At 48.8% G+C, this 22,197-nt stretch overlaps 1 protein-coding gene across 1 annotated transcript; it reads right to left on the reverse strand.

Moving 5' to 3' along the window:
• Positions 1 to 906: 906 nt before the first annotated feature.
• Positions 907 to 20,808, reverse strand: LOC131564000 (SLAIN motif-containing protein-like). Its single transcript, XM_058814253.1, has 9 exons — positions 20,588 to 20,808; positions 17,908 to 18,598; positions 9,310 to 9,443; positions 6,527 to 6,676; positions 4,148 to 4,288; positions 3,250 to 3,567; positions 2,368 to 2,505; positions 1,991 to 2,288; positions 907 to 1,399 (listed from the first exon to the last, which is right to left on the reverse strand). The coding sequence occupies exons 2-9, from the start codon at positions 18,576 to 18,578 to the stop codon at positions 1,333 to 1,335; spliced, it is 1,917 nt and encodes a 638-aa protein (XP_058670236.1). The 5' UTR covers positions 18,579 to 18,598; positions 20,588 to 20,808; the 3' UTR covers positions 907 to 1,332.
• Between the last annotated feature and the right edge of the window lie 1,389 nt (positions 20,809 to 22,197).

Raw genomic sequence — 22,197 nt, forward strand, 5'->3', positions numbered from 1 at the left:
TCTCTGCCCTGTGAGTGCTGCTGTGCCAGGCCAGGCCTGGCAGGGGCTGGGTGGTGGCACAGGACACTGCTGGGCCCCTCACAGCACTGGGGGCACAACTGTCCCTTCCTCTTTTCCTGGATCACAAGAGATCCCTGTGGTGCAGAACTTCCCCTGTGCTGCTTCCTGCCTTTGCTTCTGCTCAGGCCACGTGTGGAGGTTTCAGAAATGGCAAACACTGAGGGCCTTGTCCTGATCTCTGAGGAATTAAAGGTAAATCTCACTCCTTGCATCCTACCAGACTCTGCTGAGGCCCTGTTTATCCTTGCAGAGCTCTTTTCTGTCAGGAGAGGCCTCGTTTGTGGCACAAAACTCAGTGTTGGAATAAAGCAGATCTAGTTCAGCACCATAACATTTTATTAAACTACACTATCAAAGTCACATTGATGGCAGGGAGAACATTGCTATCAGTGCATATTTCCTGGACTAAGACTGTATTTGTAGCATCCAGCACTTGCTGAGGAAAAGGACACTGGAACAGAATCCTTAAGAGACAGTAGAAAACTTCTACAAAAGTCAGGGCAGTTGGGAACCAGCTGAGATCTCCAACACTTCAAGACAAAGTTGTGAGGGAAGGGGATTTTTAAAAATTTAAGTGGTGTTGAGCTGACTCAGCTGAGGTAAGGTGCTGGTGCCCAGCAGTTTTTAACTGGCATCCCTGTCCCTGCCTGTTCACACCCCACACAAATATTGTGTACTGCTCCTCGTGACCTGTGCTGACACCTGGATACAACAGCTCAGTGTTCTACAGTTATAAAAACCTGCTGCAGCTCTAGACCAAACAATAAAAAGTAGCAGAAATACATTCTATACAGAAGTAAAAAAAAAAAAAAAAAACAAAAAACCAATAAACCAAACCCAGTTGAATTCCAGACAAATATTAGAGTACATCAGGCTGGGTTTAAAAAGTTTCAAATCTAACACCTATGTCACTATTTCTACTCCCCATGAGCTCTGCCACAGCACCAGCTCAGAGCTGCTTCTGGCACTGAGGACACCCCAGCTCTGCAGCATCCCTGGGAGGGGATGGTGACACACCTTCCCCAGGGCTGCAGCTGGGGTGTGGATGAAATAAGGCTTTTCCAGTCTTCCTGGGAAGACTCAGGGTTCAGTGAAGGGTGGGAGCTGTGTGTCCCAGCCCCGGCTCCTGGCAGAGCAGAGGGAGGTGGGAGGTGTGGAGAGCACAGAATGAGGGATATGTACAGCAGTCTGCAGGGACAGGGGCTCGGGGCCTCTCCCAGCGAGGTCATGCCCAGCCAGCTGGGATCTGCTCCACAGAGGTGTTCTGGGCTCTCAGTAGCACCCATCCTTCCAGGAGTCATCCTCGGGGGCCTGGGGGGTCTGTGCTGCCTGGAGGAACCTGGGGGGACAAAGCAACACATCAGGGACAGCTCCAGGAAAAGCCCTGTAGCAGACACAGGTTTGGGTTACCAACATCCCCCTGCCATGGGTGAAGGGCTGCTGTCACACCCTGAGCATCAGCAAACACCAACTTGAGGCACTTTAAGAAATTCAGTGGCTGTTACTGGAATCTTAATCACTGATATCTGCCACATTAACACTGTTGTGACTTCAGCCCATGACTGAGTCCAAGAGAAATATTTTTCCATGCAAATACAACTGAACACATGAAAAATAATCAGGTATGTAGAGTACTGATATAAATTAGGAGATTAAAAAATCCCTTTTTCATGTTTTTAAAGATTTCAATATAAGGCTCTAATGGGACATTAAAGATCAACAAGCACTGGTTGCTTATTAGTCTGGCATCAGTCATATCACAACAACTCAATCAATTTAATTTCCCTCAATAATGAATTGTAGCATAACAGCTGTTAAAAAACCAGCAGCAAGAACAAAAACTCTAAGTGTTGTTACACCACTCCCCACGCTTCATGAACTTCATGGCACGCAGTTACCACAACGCCAAAGAGCTCTGCACCCCTCTCACCTCCTGGATGGGGGCGGTGCCTTTCCCTTGGGCACGGCCACCCCTGCCACGCCCGGCCGCGCTTTCAGGGCAGAGCCTTTGGCCACAGTGACCATGGTGGAGCTTCTGGAAGTGCAACTGCTGCTGGGAGAGCCCGTGTGGAGCTGTGCCTTGCGCACTGGGGGGACGGGAGCCGTGTAGCTGCAGGGCTTCCCCACCTGCCGGCCGGGCAGCAGGGAGCTGGCCGCCTTGGGCTGGCGCCCCGTCAGCGGGGACTGCGCGGCCCCCGAGGAATACCTGAGCTTGCTGGGAGTCAGACCTGCAGGGACACAAGAGCACCTCTGAGGGCTGGCTAAAGGGAGAAGGGAGAGGAGGGGTGTGGGAGGTGTGGCACTGACCTGCTGACCGCTGCTGAGTCCTGGGGATGCGGCTGCTGGGCACCTGCAGGTCGGACTCCAGGCTGCGGCTGCTGCGCACGGCCTCGAGCGCGCGCAGGCTGCTGCGGGCCAGGTTGGGCATGCTGTGCCTCAGCTCCTCTGAAAACAAACACAGCCTCAGCCCCCTGCTGCTGCTGCTCTGAGGCTCTGCAGAAACCCATGCACTCCAAAGCACAGTAGTCTGCACCTAGTTCTTAGCCTCCAGTAAATAGCAGTGATTTTGAGACCACAGGATAAGGAGGAGACCTTCAAGATAATCCCATCAACCCAGCACCACCATGATCACCCCTAAGTCCCACAGCCAGAGATGGTGACTCCACCACCTCCCAGAGCAACTCATTCCAAGGCCTGACTACTTCTGTAGGGAAACAATTGCTTCTAACACCTAACCTGGACCTCCCCTGGTGCAACTTGAGGCATCTCATCTTGTCCTTTCACTTGGGAAACAGCAGAAGAGACCAACCCCACCCAGCTGCATCCTCCTATCAGGAGCTGTAGAGAGTAGTAAGGTCTCCTCCGAGCCTGCTCTTCTCCAGACTGAACAACTGCAGCTCCCTCAGCCACTCCTGGTGCTCCAGCCCCATTCCCTTCTCTGACCACACTCCAGTCCCTCAATGTCCTTTTTGTAGTGAGGAGCTCAGAACTGCACACAGCACTCGAGGTACGCCCAGCAGAGGAGGCAATCCTTGCCCTGGTCCCGTGGCCATCCTACTCTCGATCCAGCGCCTGTGTCCCTGTGCACCTCACACCCAGCACGGCCAGCTCCCTTCCTGCCCAGCCCGGAGCCCTGCAGGGGGATCCGTGTGTGCCAGAAGCCCCGTCCCTGGCTCAGCACGCCCTCACCTTCGCTGTTGGCGTACTTGAGGCGCTCCTGCATGGGGCTCTGCACCGCCCTGCGCGGGGCGCGCAGCCGCGAGGCCGCGGCCCGGCCCAGCTCGGCGCCCGAGGAGGGCGATTGGCAGCGCGGGGAGCTCAGCGGGGACGGCGAGTAGCGGTGGGCGCTGCGCAGAGACAGCGAGCAGTCGCAGTCGTCCTCGTCCTCCAGGCTGTAGGTGTCGAATTCCTGGTCGCTGTAGGTGCCGCGGCGCAGCGAGTGCAGGGAGGCGCTGGAGCTGCGGCGGGACACGGAGGCGGAGCTGGAGGCGCAGTCCTGCCGCAGGCCTGGGGACACGGGGGACATCACTGGGGACACGGGCAGCACTAATCCCAACAACACACCCCCAACTCCAAAGCAATGCTTGGGTAGTGATTTGTTTCACTCTGGAAGGAGAGTCAGGGTAACACCTGTCCTACCCGGAATCCATCAGCAGGAACAGCATCACCTGCATCAGCACTGCTTAATTACAGCCCAGTTAACATTCACGGGACCTGCAGTGCTCCCTAATCTCACCCACGACTGTGGACATTGCCAACAAGCTCCAGCAGGTTAAGTAGGTACAGGAGTCTAATCCACAGGAATGGCAGTCTCATTTAGAGGTTAAATCTTTTAGTTTAATTCATTCTGCACCCAGCAGCATTTCAAAGGTGGAAACAAAGATTTCAAGTCTGCCTCCCGTGAAAACACACCTGCCTGGGTGGCACCTGGGTTATTTACAGCTTCTCACCAGATTATGCCTTTATTGAAGTTTTCCTGCCTGACAATATAGAAGCAACTTAGAAAAAAAAAAAAAAAAAAAACCAAGCCAAATAAAACCCCCCAAAAAACCCCACCCACCACCCAAACCAACCAACCAAAACTTACTCTCTTCCTGCAGCCGTGCCATGACCTGGACATCAGTGAGGTCCTGCAGTTTGTAGCCCATGGAGATGGAGTCGTCCGAGGTGCTGAGCTCGCTGTCCACCGAGGACTGGGAGCTCAGGGCTGAGTGCATGCTCAGGTACCCTGGGGAGAGGGACACAAACCCAGTCACACACTCACAAACCCACCAGGAGCAGCAGGATCTATCCCAGGAATTCAGCAGTGCAGCTAGGAGCTGCAGGTCCAGCTGTGAGAAATAAGAATTTAGGAATTCCAACACTCAGTGTTTAACCTGCAGTTTTCAGGTGCTTTTCAAACAAGGAATGGGAGGCTGGCTGGCAGGAAGCAGCCTGGTCAGTGCCCATGTAAGAAATTCATTTTACACCTGAACTTCACACCTGTGTTTCCCATGTCAGCACTTAGTTCTCTTCCAAGCTGGTAGAAGAAATCATGTTGTGAACCTGCTGCTTTTCCCTGCCTGCTGCATTTGAGCACAGTTGGAAAGGGCTGCTCAGCTTTGCTGGCAAGTGGTTTATTTGAACATCAGGAGGTGCCCTGCCTTCAAATCTTCTCAGAGCATGGCAGGAAAACTGTGAGCTTCAGGATGCTGCAATAATACAGTGACACAAGTGTGGCTGTACCTTAAAGGTGCATCTGGGTGTGTGCTTCACAAATGCACACTCCAAGTCAGGATATTGCACTATAAAATCCCATTTCTTTCCTCCTGGTGTCAGGAAAAGACTGTAAGAGCTGAAATAAAACCATCCTGAGCTGGGCTTGCACCTGTAGGATGTGGTGGAAGGAACAAGCACAGGTTTCCTGCTGTAATTAACAGCAGATTCAACACTGATTAAAAATCCAGCTGGACCCTGAGACCAGCTTTCTAAAAGGCAAAACTCCCAATCCAACTTTGTTTAGTTTGGCTATTGCATTTCAAATTGAAGGTCTAGTTAAAAATAGCCAAGGAGGGGAAAAATCTGCTCCTGCTTCCATCAGTAAAGCTGAGCTGATGATGGTTTTCAAACAGAAACCACATCTGGGCTTTGTCAAAGGGGCTGGTTTGGTTTTCAAGGGAAGTCAGTTAAACATTTTCCATTTGAAGGGTAGAAAAGCTGGTTTTTCTTGGAAATAAGATAAGATTTGAGTCAGGTTGACAGAAAACTTTAAACTCATCTTAGCACCTGCCCAAGGCACAGGGAAGAGGCACCTGAGATGAAGTGAACTCATCATGCTCTGAAAGGACAGAGCCTGTCCTGGCCCTGCACATCTGCAGAAGCCAAAGACACTTTGGTTTTACTCATCAGGAACTGCTTCTGGGTGAAAAGGTGCTCAGAGACCTGGATTGCCCCCCAAACTCATATGAAAAACAAGAAATTGCCTTAGAGATGTTTCCCTGCAGAACTCAGCTGGCAAAAATCCTCAGTCCTACGTGCATCCTTTTGTTTGCAAAACAGAGATAAGTGTTAATTTCTATTTATAGCAAAAATCAGAGCTCAAAAATAAACCTGCACCTGTGAAAACAGCCACAGGCAACCTTCTTCTTTTTTCAGAGAGGGAAAAAAAGTTCATTTAACATCAAGTTTGGAGGCAGAGACTGTTAAACATGCTTTGTGTTTTGAAACATGCAAAGTAGGGTTTAGCAATTTCCACACAAAACAAACAAATAAGGACGAGTCCTTTGATACCAGAGCCAGGAGGCAAAGCCTTTGTGCAGGGAACAGCAGGAACTGCACCAAGGATGACAAATGGAGCTCCTGAAGGGTGTTCCTGCCTCCTCAGGCACAGGGAGGCTGCAGGCCACAGCATTTTGGAGGAGCTGCATTATCAGGCTCTAACAGGAGTCGTGGCTGAGCTGCCTCTAAGGTAGGGAATCTTCTCCACACACAATTAAGGCTGAAGGAAAACTTCTTGCATTTTGTTTTAGCTTCCCACTCAGGTAATTGAAGGCTTTACCCTGCAGGCTTTGCAGCCTTTTGTTCCCTGCATTAATCAATATTCCCAAGAGAAACCTTCCCCAGAAAACTGAATCCAAGTGACTCTATAAAGATCACATCTATACTCTACAACTTTATTCAAGAGCAATATATTTTTGCCCCAACAGAGCTGCTTTCTATTTTAAGCCACTTAAAATTAGTACAGTTTATAAATATATATATATATATATATATATCGGGAGAGAAAGTAGAGAAACCCAAACCAAGAAATAACTACAGGACATTTAGAATGCAAGGAGGTTTTCTCCCACACAAATGAAACCTGGGTGAGGAAGGGAGCAAACAAAAAGGGGAAAACACCACGAGTGGCCATGAGACCTTTTCCCTGTGCCAATCCCTACCCCTCCTTGCATTTTAAAGAGCCCAGTGCTGCAGTGCCATGCCATACCTGAGCTGCCACAGGTTAGTAGTGCTTTGTTAGTCGATTTGAGGTGCCCAGGAGAGTTTAGTGCATTGCTACAGGAGCCTGCCTCGGAATTCAGGTTATGTGCGCTGGGAGATGCCAGGGGGCTGCAATACAGGTTTTTCCATCTACTGGCTAGAAGGAAAAATACAAAAAAGCCACCAAGGTTAGCAAATTATTTTGGAAACAGAGAGCAAGATCAAGAACAGGATTAAATTCTGCAGCAGAGGTACTTGGAGCACAGCAGTGCCCAGTCCCCACTCGTGTCCTTTAACTGCTTTTGTCCCCTCTGAAGAACTCCAAGAGGAACTCCTGACAAACCTGGCTTTGAAAAAGTCATACATTTCACAAAGTTCCAGTGCTGGATGGATGACCAGTTCCACCAATATCTGCCACCTCTACACCCCCTTGTCACAGGGGGTCACAGACACATTTTATGAAAAATCCTTTCCTTGGGATTTTTTCTCCTGAGAAGCTGGGAGGCCTCAGGAACAAAATGTAAACAATGGTTATCTGCTGCTGTGGAATGCAACAGGTGCATCTGGGATTGGTCTCATGTGGGTGTTTCTAATTAATGGCCAATCACAGTCAGCTGGCTCGGACAGAGAGCTGAGCCACAAACCTCTGTTATCATTCTTTCTTTTTCTCTTCTTAGCTAGCCTTGTGATGAAATCCTTTCTTCTATTCTTTTAGTATAGTTTTCATATAATATATATGATAAAATAATAAATCAGCCTTCTGAAACATGGAGTCAGATCCTCATCTCCTCCCTCATCCTCAGACCCCTGTGAACACCATCACACCCCCTCATTTTAGAGAGCTCACTGAATTTATGTTACAAGTGTGTTATTCTGAATTTTTGTGATGGAACCAAGACAATGTTAAACCACAGAAATTATGCCAATCCAATAAAATAAAATAATAAAAACCAGCTCTTTGAATTAAACTCCTTCAGCTCACACACACTCACATATTCACAAACAAACCAAAATAAGGCAGGTGGCAAAGCCAAGCGCCCCCATCCTTACTGGAGGTGGAAATGAGCAGCTACAACACTGAGGAAATTACTCATACCATGATCTGGAGATACTCAAGGTGCTGCTCAACTGCACACAGAACTCAGTTCTGCCTACTGTGAGAGTATCAGCTAAGAATATAATGAAGATTCATCATATTAAATTTTCTTGTTTTATTTCTCCCACAAATATTACCAGGTCAGACTAAGTACAATTGAAGCCTGATACATTTCAGAGAGGAAAAAGGTAATCAAAGAGATTTCATTCAAATTTCTAAGCACAGATGGTTTATGAAAGCAAATGAAGTTTGTTCTCAAAGTCTACTCAGTTATCTCCAATCAGGAATGCCAAGGTTAAACCCAAGAGCAGCCTGAGATCTCAAGCAGTACCAAACACTGTTAGAATGAAAACTAAAATAACCCAAACCAACCCCCAAAGCAGCGACCTCAGACTCCAGACCACAGGGCTGGAATTGTTGGTTCAAGTGAAATCAGAATTTCTGCATTCCCATGGAGACAAACCCTGAGACAGCAACGTGGGGACCCAGCTGGGGCTGGATTCCAGAGCTCAGGGACATCCCTGAGCTTCCAAACAGTGATTCTCTCAGAAGTGTCACTCTCCACACACAGCTTCTGTGTCTGAAGGTTCCTGAGTCCAGCTGGACAGAGGAGAGTGCAGCCCATGTCTGCAACAAACCTGCACCCATGTCTGCAACAAACCTGCACCCATGTCTGCAACAAACCTGCACCCATGTCTGCAACAAACCTGCACCCATGTCTGCAATAAACCTGCACCCATGTCTGCAATAAACCTGCACCCATGTCTGCAACAAACCTGCACCCATGTCTGCAACAAACCTGCACCCATGTCTGCAATAAACCTGCACCCATGTCTGCAACAAACCTGCACCCATGTCTGCAACAAACCTGCAGCCAGTCCTGGCCAGGGGAGCTGCATGAGAGGGAGTCTAGAGAAGGTAAAAGACAGTTCCTGATTCCTTTCCAAGCCCTCAGGGTCCAGGCTGTCAGGAGCTCAGTGTCCAGCCCACTTTACACAAACCTGAGGCCATTTGGACTGACACAGGCAGGATATGCACCAGGTGCACTGCAGGTGATGCAGGACAGAGGTAGAGCAGAATAAATTCATTTTTGTCCTGTGAACTGCATCTGTTGTGGGAGCTGTCCCACCACTGAAAGCCCAGGTGGAAAAGCAAAGCCCCAAAGCCAGACCCAGAACACTGCCTGTGATCTGAGATGTCCCCACTGCACACAACATTCCAGGGTTTCACTTCAGGCAGATGAAATCAGAGATTTCCCCTCAGGATTAACACAACCCACAGCTGGAAATGCTTTTAGGGGATGATAAACTGGAGGAAAAACTTGATTTCCAAGTGACACCATTTCTTCAAGTTTAATATTTCATTGTTATAAGCTTTGAGCAGCAGCAATTTCTTCAGCCAGGTAAGAGCAGCTGGGAAGATCCAGCAGGAATATCCAGTAGGATATCCAGAGGAGGAACCATCACCACTAGGAACACTCAGCACCAGGAAGAAGCTGCAAGAACAGTTTGCCATGGTTCCCTTCCCACTCCCCAGCAGCCCATTTGTTCCTCTACACATTTCTTACATTTAAAAATGTTTAAATATTAACAGAACTTAAAAATTCAAGAGCCTGACAACACTAAGCTCAATTTTCCTGCTCAGAATGAGTTTTGCAAGGGAGCCCAGAGCAGCAGAGGCTGCAGCTGCCCTACCTTGGTCCAGCCTGTTGATGAGGGTTCTGCAGGCAGCCTCAATCTCGGGGCTGGGGTTATCCAGCACCTGCCGGCACCACTTCAGAGGAGAGGCTGTTTTCTCATCCATGGATTTCCTTGGAGACACATAGAGCCTTTGCAAGGATTCAAAGGAGAAGGAAGAAATGCTGGTTAATTCAAAGCACACAGCTACCAAAGTGCCATTTGCTAGAGTGCAGCCATGAGGAACCAAATAAAAAAATTTAGTTACCCGAATTTAAAAATTCCCCAAATTACCAATTACCAGTTACCCAAATTAAAAAAAATTCAGGTTTAAATAGCATATTGACTCAGAAAGAAAATTTACTGCCACAAAAGGAAAATCAATGGCTTTACAGAGAAACCCACAGGCTCTGCAAGGGAAGGTGCCATCCTAGGCTGTTGTAACAATTGTTGGAATACTCACCTGTCTCTCCCTCCACTCCCCTCTTCCAAAACATCCCCTCTCAGAGGCAGTGAGGGTGTGAGGTGCTCCTAACTTGAGCTGCAGGGTGATGTCCTTCCAGGAGTTGTGGTTTTGGTTTAAAACCCTCTGGAGGTGCCCTCCCAGCCAGCCAAAGGTGCATTCCCAGATTCCAGGGATAAACCCCTTCTCTGGAGGGCTCAGACATTCCCAGACAGGCAGAAGTGTGGCTGTGCTTTATCTTCCCTGCAATGTCAGATCAATTCTCCTCCAGCCTGAGTGTCTGCCACATCTCTGACACCCCCACTGCTCTGCATGGACACTCAGGATCAGCCTTATGGACAGACAGATTTATTAACCCTAAACTCCTGTATTATTTACAAGGGATTGGGCGGAAAGCAGCATCTTCACCAGATTTCCCAAGCAGAACATTGCTCTGTGGAAAGGTCAAAGCTGGAAGAGCCTTTGCTATAAAAGCAACTCAAGTATTTTATTTACACATCCCACGTTTGTATTTTTAAAAGCAAAAAGCAGTTCCCTATTTTTTAATGTTTTTGCTGCTCAGCAACACATTCAAAATTTGTAAAGGGAACGAAAAATCAGTGCTCTGTACCTCCAAAAGTGAAGCTGTTTTTAATTCTTGCAGATCACTTGGAGAACACCCTGGTGCAGAGAGCAGTGGGACCTTGATCTAGATCAGGAGCTGATGGTCCTCAAGGTCCCAGGCAGCCCAAATCCTTCTGGGATTCTGTGATTTGTGCACATCAGGTTTGGCTCTCAGGTTCCCCCTCTCCTGAGGCTCTGAGGAGCTGCTGGCAGAGCCCTCAGCTGCTCCCTCTGCACTGGAAAACCCCCAGCAGCAGCTCCAGGAGCTCTCTCATGCACACAATGCCACAACTGCTGCTTTCCCACCAGCACCTCCCTCTCCTGTGCTCCTTCACCTCAGCAACTGCTCCCAGGTGACACAGAAAACACCCAGAGCCACACCTGAGCATTTATGGTGTTCCCAAAGCTGGCCCCACTGATACATCCAGAGAATTTCCCCTTCCTCAGGCCAAATTCCAGTATTTAAGCATAAAGTAACCCTGGGGGTGGAGTTAAGATTTCAAGAGGTGTCTGCCTGTGCTTCAGTTGCCTCCTATCCTCTCTCTCCCAACCTTTGCCACTCCTGCAGCAAGGTACACAGAGCCTTTTGCTCCAATTATTCACTCTCTCACAGCCAGCTCAGATCCAACCCACAGAACACTGATTTCCTCAACAAAACTGCTGTAAATCAGCAGGAATGTCAGTCATTATCCCACTCCTTCCTGAAAACCTGGGATTAAAATACAGAGAAACACTGTGGGACACTCAGCTGTCAGGTGTCCTGGCTGTAACACCAACACCTGGCCAAGACAGAATATAAACAGGTGGGATATTTAAAATATTGTAGAGGTCTGCCTGACCTACTGCCCTGGCTCCTGTCCTGACCCCAACCCTGACCCTGATCCAGGCAGGGATAACAGGGAATGCAGAAAGCAAACCTGGCAGGTTTTGGGGCTGTAAGATGGAGCACCACTGCCTGCAACAGCTCTCAAAACACTGTTTGTTACCTGCAGACAACATTATTCCCTATTTTTGACACACCACTCCTGCCTCTGGCCAGAGCCACCTTTTCCAGAGAATAAACTCAGCCTCTTCAGTCACAATCACACAGGAGCTCTTCCCCACCAAGGTTTACACAAAGCCAAATGCAAATAAAAAAATCCAAAGGCTAATTTGTTATTGATAAAATAAACACTGAGGAATGAATGCAAATATTCCTGAGTCTCCAAAGGTACCTCTCAGGGCAGATCCCCCCAGCCAATCCTGCTGCATTTGTGCATGGATAAATGAGCATTACAAGCACTCAAATCCAATCAAAGCCAGGAAGCAAAGTGCTCCCTCTCCCTGGATTTACTGCACAGCTCAGACCACAAAAGGAGCAGTAAAACCATCAGACAAAAAAGAGGCCAACAGCCTCCTCAGGGCAGGTCAGGCTGCTCTGCTCATATTCCAGGTTCAGGGAGAGAATCCTGCCCTGCTCCCATCCCAGCTGAGGATGGCAACCCTTGTTTGCCTGGCAGAGCCTTTCCCACGTGGAGCAAAGCTCTGGAATCCTCTGGGCTCTGCCAGAGAACTCTGATTTTTCCTGCTGACAAATCCATTGGCAAGAGAAGCTCTCACCATTTCCCCAAACCCAATTAAGTGAACACAGCTCAATTCTTCAGAGCACTGAGATTCAATTTAGTTTAAAACAAAAGGAATTCTGGTTTGATTTCACAGCACCAGGGTTCCCATTTTCCTTCTGCAGGAGCTTTGGGAAGGGCTCAGCACCCTGACTCCTCCAAAGGTGCAGGCACAGCACTAAGCTAAAAACACCAACCCCTCAAATATGTCAATGTGAGTATTTCTCTGGCATATTAAGAGCCAGAAGTCACCTAAATGGATTACACAGACACTCTGTAACCTTCTCCCCCAGGCTGGAGGCACTGGGAGAATTCCTGAATTTTGTGCAGCATCACATCCTCACTTGGATATGAAACTTTCCCTCACTTCCCCAGAATTTCTTTCCCTATCTCTGATGGTACAAGCAGCAATAATTTCCTCCAGTACACAGAATTAAAGGCTCAGGCTCAGCAAAGTCCAGTGACCAGGGTCACCCACCAGAGGCTGACCTAACCCAGCCTCACATCCAGGCAGCTAAAACCTTGGAAAAGGGGGGTGTGAAAAGCTAAAAACTCTTGGCTTTGTTTAAAAACACTCAGAATTTTTCTTTCTGGTACTTTCAGCCTCCAGGCTGTTGGATTTGCCAGGTGAACACTGAATCCCAGAAGCACTGGAAAAGCAGGAGGCAGCCCAGAGTCAGAGCCTGCTCAGGACCAAGCCCTACCCTGCAGTCTGCTCCTCAGCTCAGCACTTTGGGTGTTCTCTCTAAACGTCTCTGAATGTTTTCTTTTGTCAAATTGCAAATGAAAATTGGTTATTTAGATACTTACAAGGCCTCATGCAAAATGCACAAAGTAAACATTTGGGCAAATATTCCCAGTTTGATGTATTGGGGGTTTGTTGTATAAATTATTAAATACAAATGAGATTTTATTCATCTTCTGAGAGGAAACCCTTCAATAATAAAGATTCTTTACTTTCTGCTTACTAATGTTTGTGTTTACCCTGTAAAACAGAGTACCTTGTGACAAACATAGGAATTTTTCTTCCATTAAGTTGCAGCCATTCAAAAATAAATTTCTGATACACTCTGTACTTTATTCTGACATAACCCAGAGCACTAAAACCAAGGAATATTCCAGAGATACTACTTCCCTTATGGAATCAATGTCACAGAAGGATTTACAGTAGTTAATGGCCACTGTTGTTGGATTTTGAAATTCCTGCTTTAAAAAACCCAAACCCCAAGAATGCAGGAAACACAACAATTTTCTCAACTTGCACAATGCACCAAGAAAAAGCATCCTCACACTGAAAAACTGATCAGAGCAGCTCTAAGAGTCAAATCCTGGGAGTTTTAGATCCTGCTGATGCAGAGGATCTGCAGCAGAAATGTACAAATTGTAAGAGCAGAATTGAGGCTGCAGAAGGCTCTAGAAGCAGTGCATTAGGAAATTAAACTGAGCATGAAGCAAAGGCCTTTTCTGAAGACACAGCCTGGGTTATTATCCATCTTCCAAAGCACTTGGCACCAGTGGCTGCAGCAGCTCCAAAAATGGCAATCACTGCACTGATCTGCAGACCTGTGAGTTACACACAACACTGCAAGGAGACCTCAACCAGCTGAAAGGGTTTAGAACAATCCAGGTGTATGAGATACACCTCCTTCAAGTGCTAAAAGGCAGCTGAATTCCTCTCCAATCATGGATTTCAAAAGGTAATACATTCATTTTCCTTTCCTTTGCATATCAGACTTCAGAGAGTTGATTTTCAGATTTAGTACTCTGCTTATGCTGTGCTAATCTCAAATCTAAACACTCCTGCTGAACAGAAATCCTAACACAGACAAGACTGGAGTAGAAAGCCACAGTGAAACAATAATATCCAGGTTCTGAAATGACAGAAATGTAAAAGGAAAAAATGGGGAAAATCCTGTGGAGAACACTCCACACAAAAACATTCTGCTGTTAGCCCAAGGAGAGGACTGAGCTTTATTCCCAAGAAATTGCAAAGAGAGGAATAAATGACACTGCAAAGACACTTTCTCATGTCTATTTAGGGACTAATCCTGCTGAACAAAACACCAAAAATCAGTCCCCAAGTCAGAGCAGCTCCAAAGTTAAATTAATCTCCTGACCCAGCCAGCAGCCCACAGTGATGACAAGGCAGCTCCAGAGTGCTGCTGTGAATGAACACACACAGACAGACAGACAGACACACAGAGACACAGACTGACACACAGACACCCCTGCTCCCCACCTCCCTGGCACTGCCACTGAGGATTTCCCTGCCCACCCCTCATTTCACAGCAATGAGAGGAGCAGGAGGCCCAGCCTGGAGCACTCCCAGCCTCAGGCAGGCTCTGTCCCTGCCAGGCCGAGCTCTGCACGCGATGTCACCACCAGCAGGTTCTGCCTTTCAGCTCTGCCACCAGGGACGGGCTGGGGACACTCCCACAGAGCTGCACGGGGCTCTGAGGCAGCTCCTGTACCCAGGGATGTCCCAGCAGGGCAGGTGTCACCCAGCACAAGTAACACTCACCTCAAACAGGAAAGGTTTGGCGAAGTCACTTGTGCATTATTTAATGCAACAGGGATAAAAACACCTGATAAAATGATCAGGCTGAGAGAACAGGACCTTGCAAATTGCTGTTTCTAAGTTGTGCAGATCTTGTCAGCAGCACCCTGTGGCCAGGTGAGATCCCAGGGAAGCTACAGCACAGCTGTGAAGGGTGCAAATGGATTACACAGACACTCTGTAAGTAACCTTCTCCCCCAGGCTGGAGGCACTGGGAGAATTCCTGGATTTTGTGCAGCATCACATCCTCGCTTGGATATGAAACTTTCCCTCACTTCCCCAGAATTTCTTTCCCTATCTCTGATGGTACAAGCAGCAATGATTTCCTCCAGTACACAGAATTAAAGACTTAAACATGGATGTAGAAGAAGGTGACTGGGCACAGAGCTAAGGCTGAGAGCTGCACACCCAGGAAAGTCCTGCAGTGGCATTTCTGAGAGCACAGCACGCTCCTGCTCCTGCAAACACCAATGCAAGGACACCCCACTTGCTGTGCTGAGCACGGATCCAGGCAGAGACAACTCAACACTGAGGAGAAGACAGCATGACCCAGTTTCAGCTGAGAGAGAGACTTTTGGAATGAGAGCAGCAACTCAGGGATTCACCTGAGTGCCAGGGATTCCTTCCTGTCCTCACCCCATGGAAAAACCCCAGCATGACAAACACTGGGGAACACAACCAGTGTAAGGCTGTCAGCAGCAGATCTGTTTGTTCCCTGGGTAAGGGGGAATTTGGATAAAACCCTCCCAAAACAGCTCAGGAGCTGCCCTGTGCTGGAGTCCATCACTGAGCTGCTGAGTGCCAGGGCCCAGCTCCATGTCCCTGCTCTCCAGGATATTTACAATTTTGAGCAGCTATTTGAGAAAGGGAGCTGAGGGAGCAGCCAAGGCCAGGCAGGCCAGGGCAGAGTTACAGCAGCTGGGAGTGGGCTCTGCCTCGGGTTTCACACAGCTCCAAACACACCCTCAGAGCTGCTGAACAGGAGAGCTGCACACACACTGCTGACACTTCCAGCTGAATAAAGAGAGTAATTTCAAAATAGAGAAGGGACTGAGACTCCATCTGCACCTGCAGAGAACAGCAAGAAGGATGTACAATATTTTAAAAAGGATTGCATATACACAATCCTGCCTTGGGTTTCACATAGCTCCAAAACACAGCCTCGGAGCTGCTGAACAGGAGAGCTGCACACACACTGCTGACACTTCCAGCTGAATAAAGAAAATCATTTCAAAACAGAGAAGGGACTGAGACTCCATCTGCACCTGCAGAGAACAGTAAGAAATCCTTCTCCAGTCCATCCTCCTTCCAGGGAAGAAAGATGTACAATATTTTAAAAAGGATTGCAAATACACAATCCTGCCTTGGGTTTCACACAGCTCCAAACACACCCTCAGAGCTGCTGAACAGGAGAGCTGCACACACACTGCTGACACTTCCAGATGAATAAAGAGAACAATTCCAAAACAGAGAAGGGACTGAGACTCCATCTGCACAGCAAGAAACCCTCTGACAGTCCATCCTCCTTCCAGGGAAGAAGGATGTACAATATTTTAAAAAGGATTGCAAATACACAATCCACTCAGAGCTATTCCCTCTGGATTTGCTCAATCCAGGCAGCACTAAATTCCCCCCATCAGCAGAGCCACCTTGTTAGAGCTGATCCTAAATTCACAGAGAATTAAAGGAATTTGTTGGGTTTTCTTGTTTGCTTTAAGAAAACCCTCCCTCCCCTGCAAGCAGTTTACTGGTTCTTGCTGTGGGAAAGCACAAACACCTGCAGGGGCTGAGTGTGGGATGTGTTTATGGAGACAGTTTGGGATATCTGGCAGTGAGCACAGGCACTATTGATTGTACACAGGATTCATTCCCCACTTTCAGAACGAGCTCCAGAACAAGAAGCCACCACTAAAAGCAGCTTCCTGTTGCAGCAGGTTTGTTTGACAAGAGGAAAGGGGAACAGATGGAAGTGATGCAGCACAATCAAAGATAATTTATGGAAACAGCACATGCACAAGTGCTCTGGATCACCACCCTTATCCAGCTCCTCAGGGGCCTCTTTGTCACAGGTTACCCTGTTCCAACCAAATCTGACATAAAACAGAGCTAACAAAGCACAAGGATCTTACAAGGTGCAGAGTGAAGGGTACCTGGGGAAGAAGGGCCTCACCAGCCACCAACTGAAGGAAAGGTCAAAGACCAGAACTCCTGAGCACAGAATCTCTCCTGATTCACTGGGCAGCATCCCCTGCCTGGATAAATCCCAGCCTCTGAGACTCAACAGAATTTGAAGACTCTCCCTGTCACAAGCTCTATAAATGTGAATATCAACCTGGCTGCTCCCATTAGCATGGAAATAATAAAGCCAGTCTTCCATATGTAACCTGTTAAATATATTCATTTATTTATTTATAGGAAATCTGCTCAAAATGCTATTTGGGTATATTGAAGAGTTCCAGTGATCAAGCATTTGGGTATTAAAAGTACACTTGCAAAGAAAAAAAATCCTGTTTTAAATGTAACCTCAAATTCAGGCTGGAACTGATGCCATGACCTCATTGAGCTCCACTCCATTAACAAAAACTTCACCTTCCCTTCTAACAGCTAATGAATGTTTGGAGCTGAAGGTTTGGTTTGTGTTCAGCAGCCCTGTCCTTGCTGCCAGATTAATCTGGCTACACAAATTTGAAACCCAATTTGCAGAGCCCTGAGGCTCTTCCTTCCTTGCAAATTAACAACTCTGGGTAAAATCTCAAGTCTCAGCTATTGCAGGAGCTGGAATCAGCCTTAAATTTTACATTTCCCTTGCCCTCCCAAAGGTTGTTAACGTACTGATTCATAAAACAAGTTCTAAACAAGGCTGGGGGTGGAGGGGAGAGTCCCAGAGAGTCGGGTCAGTTAAGGATTACATCATTGATCTGGTTCAGTTCATGTCTCTGAACAAAAGAGGTGCTTAACTGGAAAGAAACAGCCTCCAGGAGCTGGGAATGGTTTGTCTCCTCAGGTCCTAGCAAAAGCCACAAATTCCAGATGGTCAAAGGATTCTTATTGACAAAAATGTTATTAAAATATGGTATTTGACAGTTGTGCACAAGGTTTAAAAGCTGCATTATTCATTTATCTGCATGTGCTATATATAACTGAACTTACAGGGAAAGGAAGCTGCAGCAGTGGCTGGAAGGAAGGGGGAAAAATCAGCACCTACAGGTAAACTTATTTTTTAAAAGATAATAGTCTGGCACAATGGACATAAGAATAAGAACAGTCACTAATGAGAACTGCATTCTTGCTGCTAAAATTCCAAGTCCTGTACAGAAATCAGTTTATAGCTTTAAAGGAATTGCTCACCTAACCACAGCACATCCCTCTCCCCCAGGCCTGGGGGTACCTACCAGCAATCCTCCTCTTCGGGGCCGTTTTCCAGTTCTAACACTTTGACTTCATCCAGATCCGCGTGACTGGGGAGCCCCTCTAGATCTGCACCCTTTTCACTGGGGTTCTGTTCGTGGACTGCAGCTGGGGGGTGGATCCCTGCCATGAGCAGGCTGCCCAGCAGCTCGGCGCTGTCACTCGCGTCCACGGGCGAGGGACACTGGCCATTGCTGTGGCTCTGCCCCCCATTGGGAGACACCTCCTCAGGAGCACTGTTGTATCGCACTGGGGCATCCAGGGCTCTTCTGAACTTGTTCTCCCCTTCCTCCTGCCTCATCTTGCTCAGCTGGCTGTGCAGATCCGCCATCAGCTGCAGCTCCTGCTGCTCGGCCATGGCGTTGATGCTGTTGTTGATCTCCATCCCGTTGAGGCCGGGCTCACGGTCGTCCACCCCGGCACGGATGTCCCCGGGCACGTTTGTCCCCAGCAGGGTCCTGCCGCTCCTGCTCCTGCCGTGCTGACTGTCCAGCTCCAGCCTGCGCACCAGCTCGCGCAGCTTGCGCACCTCGGGGCCCACCGCGTCCTCGGGGGGCTCCGGGCCCATGGCCGAGTGCTCGGGGGCGTCCCTGCCCAGGGCCGGCTCCAGCGCGGGGTCCTGCTGGATCAGCGGGGCGTTCCCGGGCACCACCATCCTCCAGGGCACCGCTTCCACTGCAAGGCACCAAACACAGCTCAGAGCCAAGAGAGATTTCGCAAATGGAATTCACACTGAAAATTCTGGCTTTTCTAACTACACTGCAAGGCACCAAACACAGCTCAGAGCCAAGAGAGATTTAGGCAAGTGGAATTCACACTGAAAATTCTGGCTTTTCTAATTACACTGGGGTGCACCAAACACAGCTCAAAGCCAAGAGAGATTTAGGAAGTGGAATTCACACTGAAAATTCTGGCTTTTCTAACTACACTGGGGTGCACCAAACACAGCTCAGAGCTGCAAGAGATTTAGGCAAGTGGAATTCACACTGAAAATTCTGGCTTTTCTAACTACACTGGGGTGCACCAAACACAGCTCAGAGCTGCAAGAGATTTAGGTAAGTGGAATTCACACTGGAAATTCTGGCTTTTCTAACTACACTGGGGTGCACCAAACACAGCACAGCCACAAGAGATTTAGGCAAGTGGAATTCACACTGAAAATTCTGGCTTTTCTAATTACACTGGGGTGCACCAAACACAGCTCAGAGCAAAGAGAGATTTAGGCAAGTGGAATTTACACTGAAAATTCTGGCTTTTCTAATTACACTGCAAGGCACCAAACACAGCTCAGAGCCACGAGAGATTTAGCAAATGGAATTCACACTGAAAATTCTGGCTTTTCTAATTACACTGGGGTGGAAAGTGTCTGAATTTCATCCAAACCCAAAAAGAATGACTTAAATTAGGGTGGAACATTGAAAAGCCCACAAATTCCTCTTTCTGAACTGCACCTGTTCTGCTACCAATGAGTTTAATAGAAGGAAGCTGATTTAATCCCCCACAATAGTTTAGTTTCCATCTGTTTACCAACAAAATACTTGATGGAGCAAAGTCAGGAAACATCATTAGCAAGGTGCTGACGTCAGACAACAACAGTGTCAAGAAAATGGTGAAAACATCCTTTGTTCATTACCAGGCTTATCCTGGAAAAGCAGAAAAAACTTGGAAAAATTTCTCTATCACCTTATGCCAAAGTAACAACAGGAACTGCAGTTACTGTGGTACATGAAAATAAGTTCAAGTAATGATTTTACTGGTGTGTTTTCCTGTTAAAATTGAAAAGAGAGTGGTGCAAACAGGGAAAAATAAAAAAAAAAACAAGATTACACACTCCACTAAGCCAAAAAACCATAAAGTGCATTTCACACTGGTTTTACAACATGAGCAAACACTGCTTTTCCCCTGCGCTTGATTTACGTGAGTTCTCAGTTTCACTGGGCACATTCATTTCCAAACTGACTCTTCAGTGAAAACCCCCAACACTGAAAATCCCTTAATTAACGGTCCACGGAGTAGTAAAACAAAAAAATAAGGTTAAAAAAAAAGGTTAAAAGTAAAAAAAAAAAGGGTTAAAAGTCAGAAATCCTCTCTGTTTTGCAGGAGGGCTAACTGACTGAGAGAAGAGGGAGTGAGTCAACACAGCCAATTCAAAGTTGAAAAACTGATGCACTTGTTACAACTGCAATCAAACCCTGACTTTTTGTGGCTGTGGATTTCTTCCCCCTCCCTCTGCTGTCTGAAAATGTCATCTGCTTTTAAGTGACAGCGGGAAAAGGAAACCACAAAAACTCAGTGTCACACAAAGCAAGGTTACAAACAGACACTCCCATAGGTACCTCAGCATGTCTCGATTATTTAGGCACTTGTAACAGCAACAGCTTGGTACATTTCTTTAAAAATACATTTTGTTTTGTTGGGGTTTTTAAAATTGATTTTTATTATTATTTTGGTCCTCTACCTGCAAGATTTTCCACTCAATTTAATAAAAAAAATACAAACAGCCCTTAGGAAGAGCTGTGAGGAACAGAGCACACTTTCCACCCATATTGCAAACCCGTGCCTGCAAGCAGCACTGCTGAAGGCATTTTGGCTTAGGGAAATTTACTGTGGAGTTACCAAGCAATCCCACTGCCACCCATGTACCAGCTTCAAAAAGCTCCTCACATGGATTCCCACTCCTCCAAAGCCACAGGATCCCCTCGGGTGTGATTTCCAAGGAGATCTCCGAGGAAGGGGCAGTGTGATTCCCAGAGATATCCCAAAGCTCAGCAGCTCTGAGGATGCACCAGTGGAGCGTTCCAGGAGTTCCACTGACCAAGCAAAACAGCGGCTCAAGGAGGGAATTAAGGAGATGGGTCACCCAAAAAATCCGTTTCCTTTCAAGAGTCAGGAGCTGGAAAAAAACCTCACGTGAGGGAAAAAACACACGTTGAGGGGGAAGAGCAGCTGAAGAGCGTTCAGTCTTTCCCCACAACCACTAAGCCTAAAAACTACCCAAAAAACAAAACCCCGCAAAGACATGCGGGGGAAGAGATACAAACCTGTGAAAGTTAATTTCATCGTGTAACGGGGGGAGGAAATAAAACACGTTTGGAAGAAGGCAAAAAAAGGCGGCAGCCGTGAGCGGGTCGGAGACAATAATTCGGAGTTTGCCGAGCAGACATCCGGGTGTCTCACCGAGGGTAACGGTCCCCTCAGCCCGCGGCTGCCAGGCCGGGGCTCGGAGCGCTCCGAGGGCTGCAGGGGCCGGGAAGGGCGAGCACAGGGACTGTGGAGGGGCTGCCGTGGGGTTGGGGGGGTTTTAGGGGCAATGATGGCCATGGGGCTCACGGGGAGTGCAGGCTCTGGAGAGGCTCTCGGGGGCTCTGAGAAGCAGGGGGAGGCTATGAGGGGGCTCTGATGGCCATGGGACTGCACGGGGGGTTCTGGGGAGCCGTGGGGCTGGAAGAGCTGGAGGGGAGGCTGTGAGGGGGCTGCGGGGCTGTGATGGCCATGAGCGCTGTGAGAGGGCTCTGAGAGGCCGGGGGGTTGTGATGGCCGGGGGGCTGTGGGAGCTCCGTGCAGCTCCGAGAGCCGGGGGGTGAGGCAAGGGACGGGCTGAGGCTCTGGGGAGGGCTCTGAGCGCGCTCCCATGGCCGCGATGGGGGAGCGCGCTGTGCGGCACCGGCGGACGCGACCCCCGCGGGGGGCACGGGCGCGGCCGGTCCGCACCGAGCGCAGCAGAGCCGAGCGCGGCGGGCACCTCCCCCCTCGGACGGTACCTGGATGGATGGATGGACAGACGGCCAGACAGGCGGATGGCAGTCGGTCGGAGGGCGGGCGCCCGCCCGCTCGGTGCCGGTACCGCCTTTCTCCGGCGGCTCAGCCCGGCCCGCGAACGGCGGGAGGCGCCGCCCCCGCCCCTGTGTGGGGAACGGGGGATGGGGGCGCTGCGCCTGCGCGGGGCCGCCTCAGGCGGCGGCGGCGGCGGCGGCGGCGGCGGCGGGCGGGGGGCGGCACCGGGAGCGAGCGCGGGCAGCCCCGGTGAGGGGAACGGGAGTGAGGGGAGAGGGCGGGCCAGGGCACGGGGGAAAGGAAGTGAGGGGGAATGGCGGTGAGAAGGGGAAAAAGGGGATGGGTGAGGGGGAAAGCGGGGAGTGATGATGGGAAGGAAGTGAGCGGAGTGAGGGGGATGCGGACGTGAGTGAGGAGGAAAAGGGATGGATGAGGGAAATGGGGATTAATGAGGGGGAAAGGGGGGAGTGGAGGGAAAAGGGTTAAAAGGGGAAAAGGGA

This window comes from Ammospiza caudacuta, chromosome 14 (assembly GCF_027887145.1).
Source record: "Ammospiza caudacuta isolate bAmmCau1 chromosome 14, bAmmCau1.pri, whole genome shotgun sequence".
Classification (NCBI taxonomy): Eukaryota; Metazoa; Chordata; class Aves; order Passeriformes; family Passerellidae; genus Ammospiza; species Ammospiza caudacuta.

Coding starts and splice junctions, on each gene's coding strand:
- LOC131564000 (XM_058814253.1), bottom strand. CDS start 18,578: ATGGTGGTGCCCGGGAACGCCCCGCTGATCCAGCAGGACCCCGCGCTG. Junction 3,568..4,147: donor GGCACGGCTGCAGGAAGAGA/GTAAGTTTTGGT, acceptor CCGTGTCCCCAG/GCCTGCGGCAGGACTGCGCC. Junction 2,289..2,367: donor GACTCAGCAGCGGTCAGCAG/GTCAGTGCCACA, acceptor GTGTCCCTGCAG/GTCTGACTCCCAGCAAGCTC.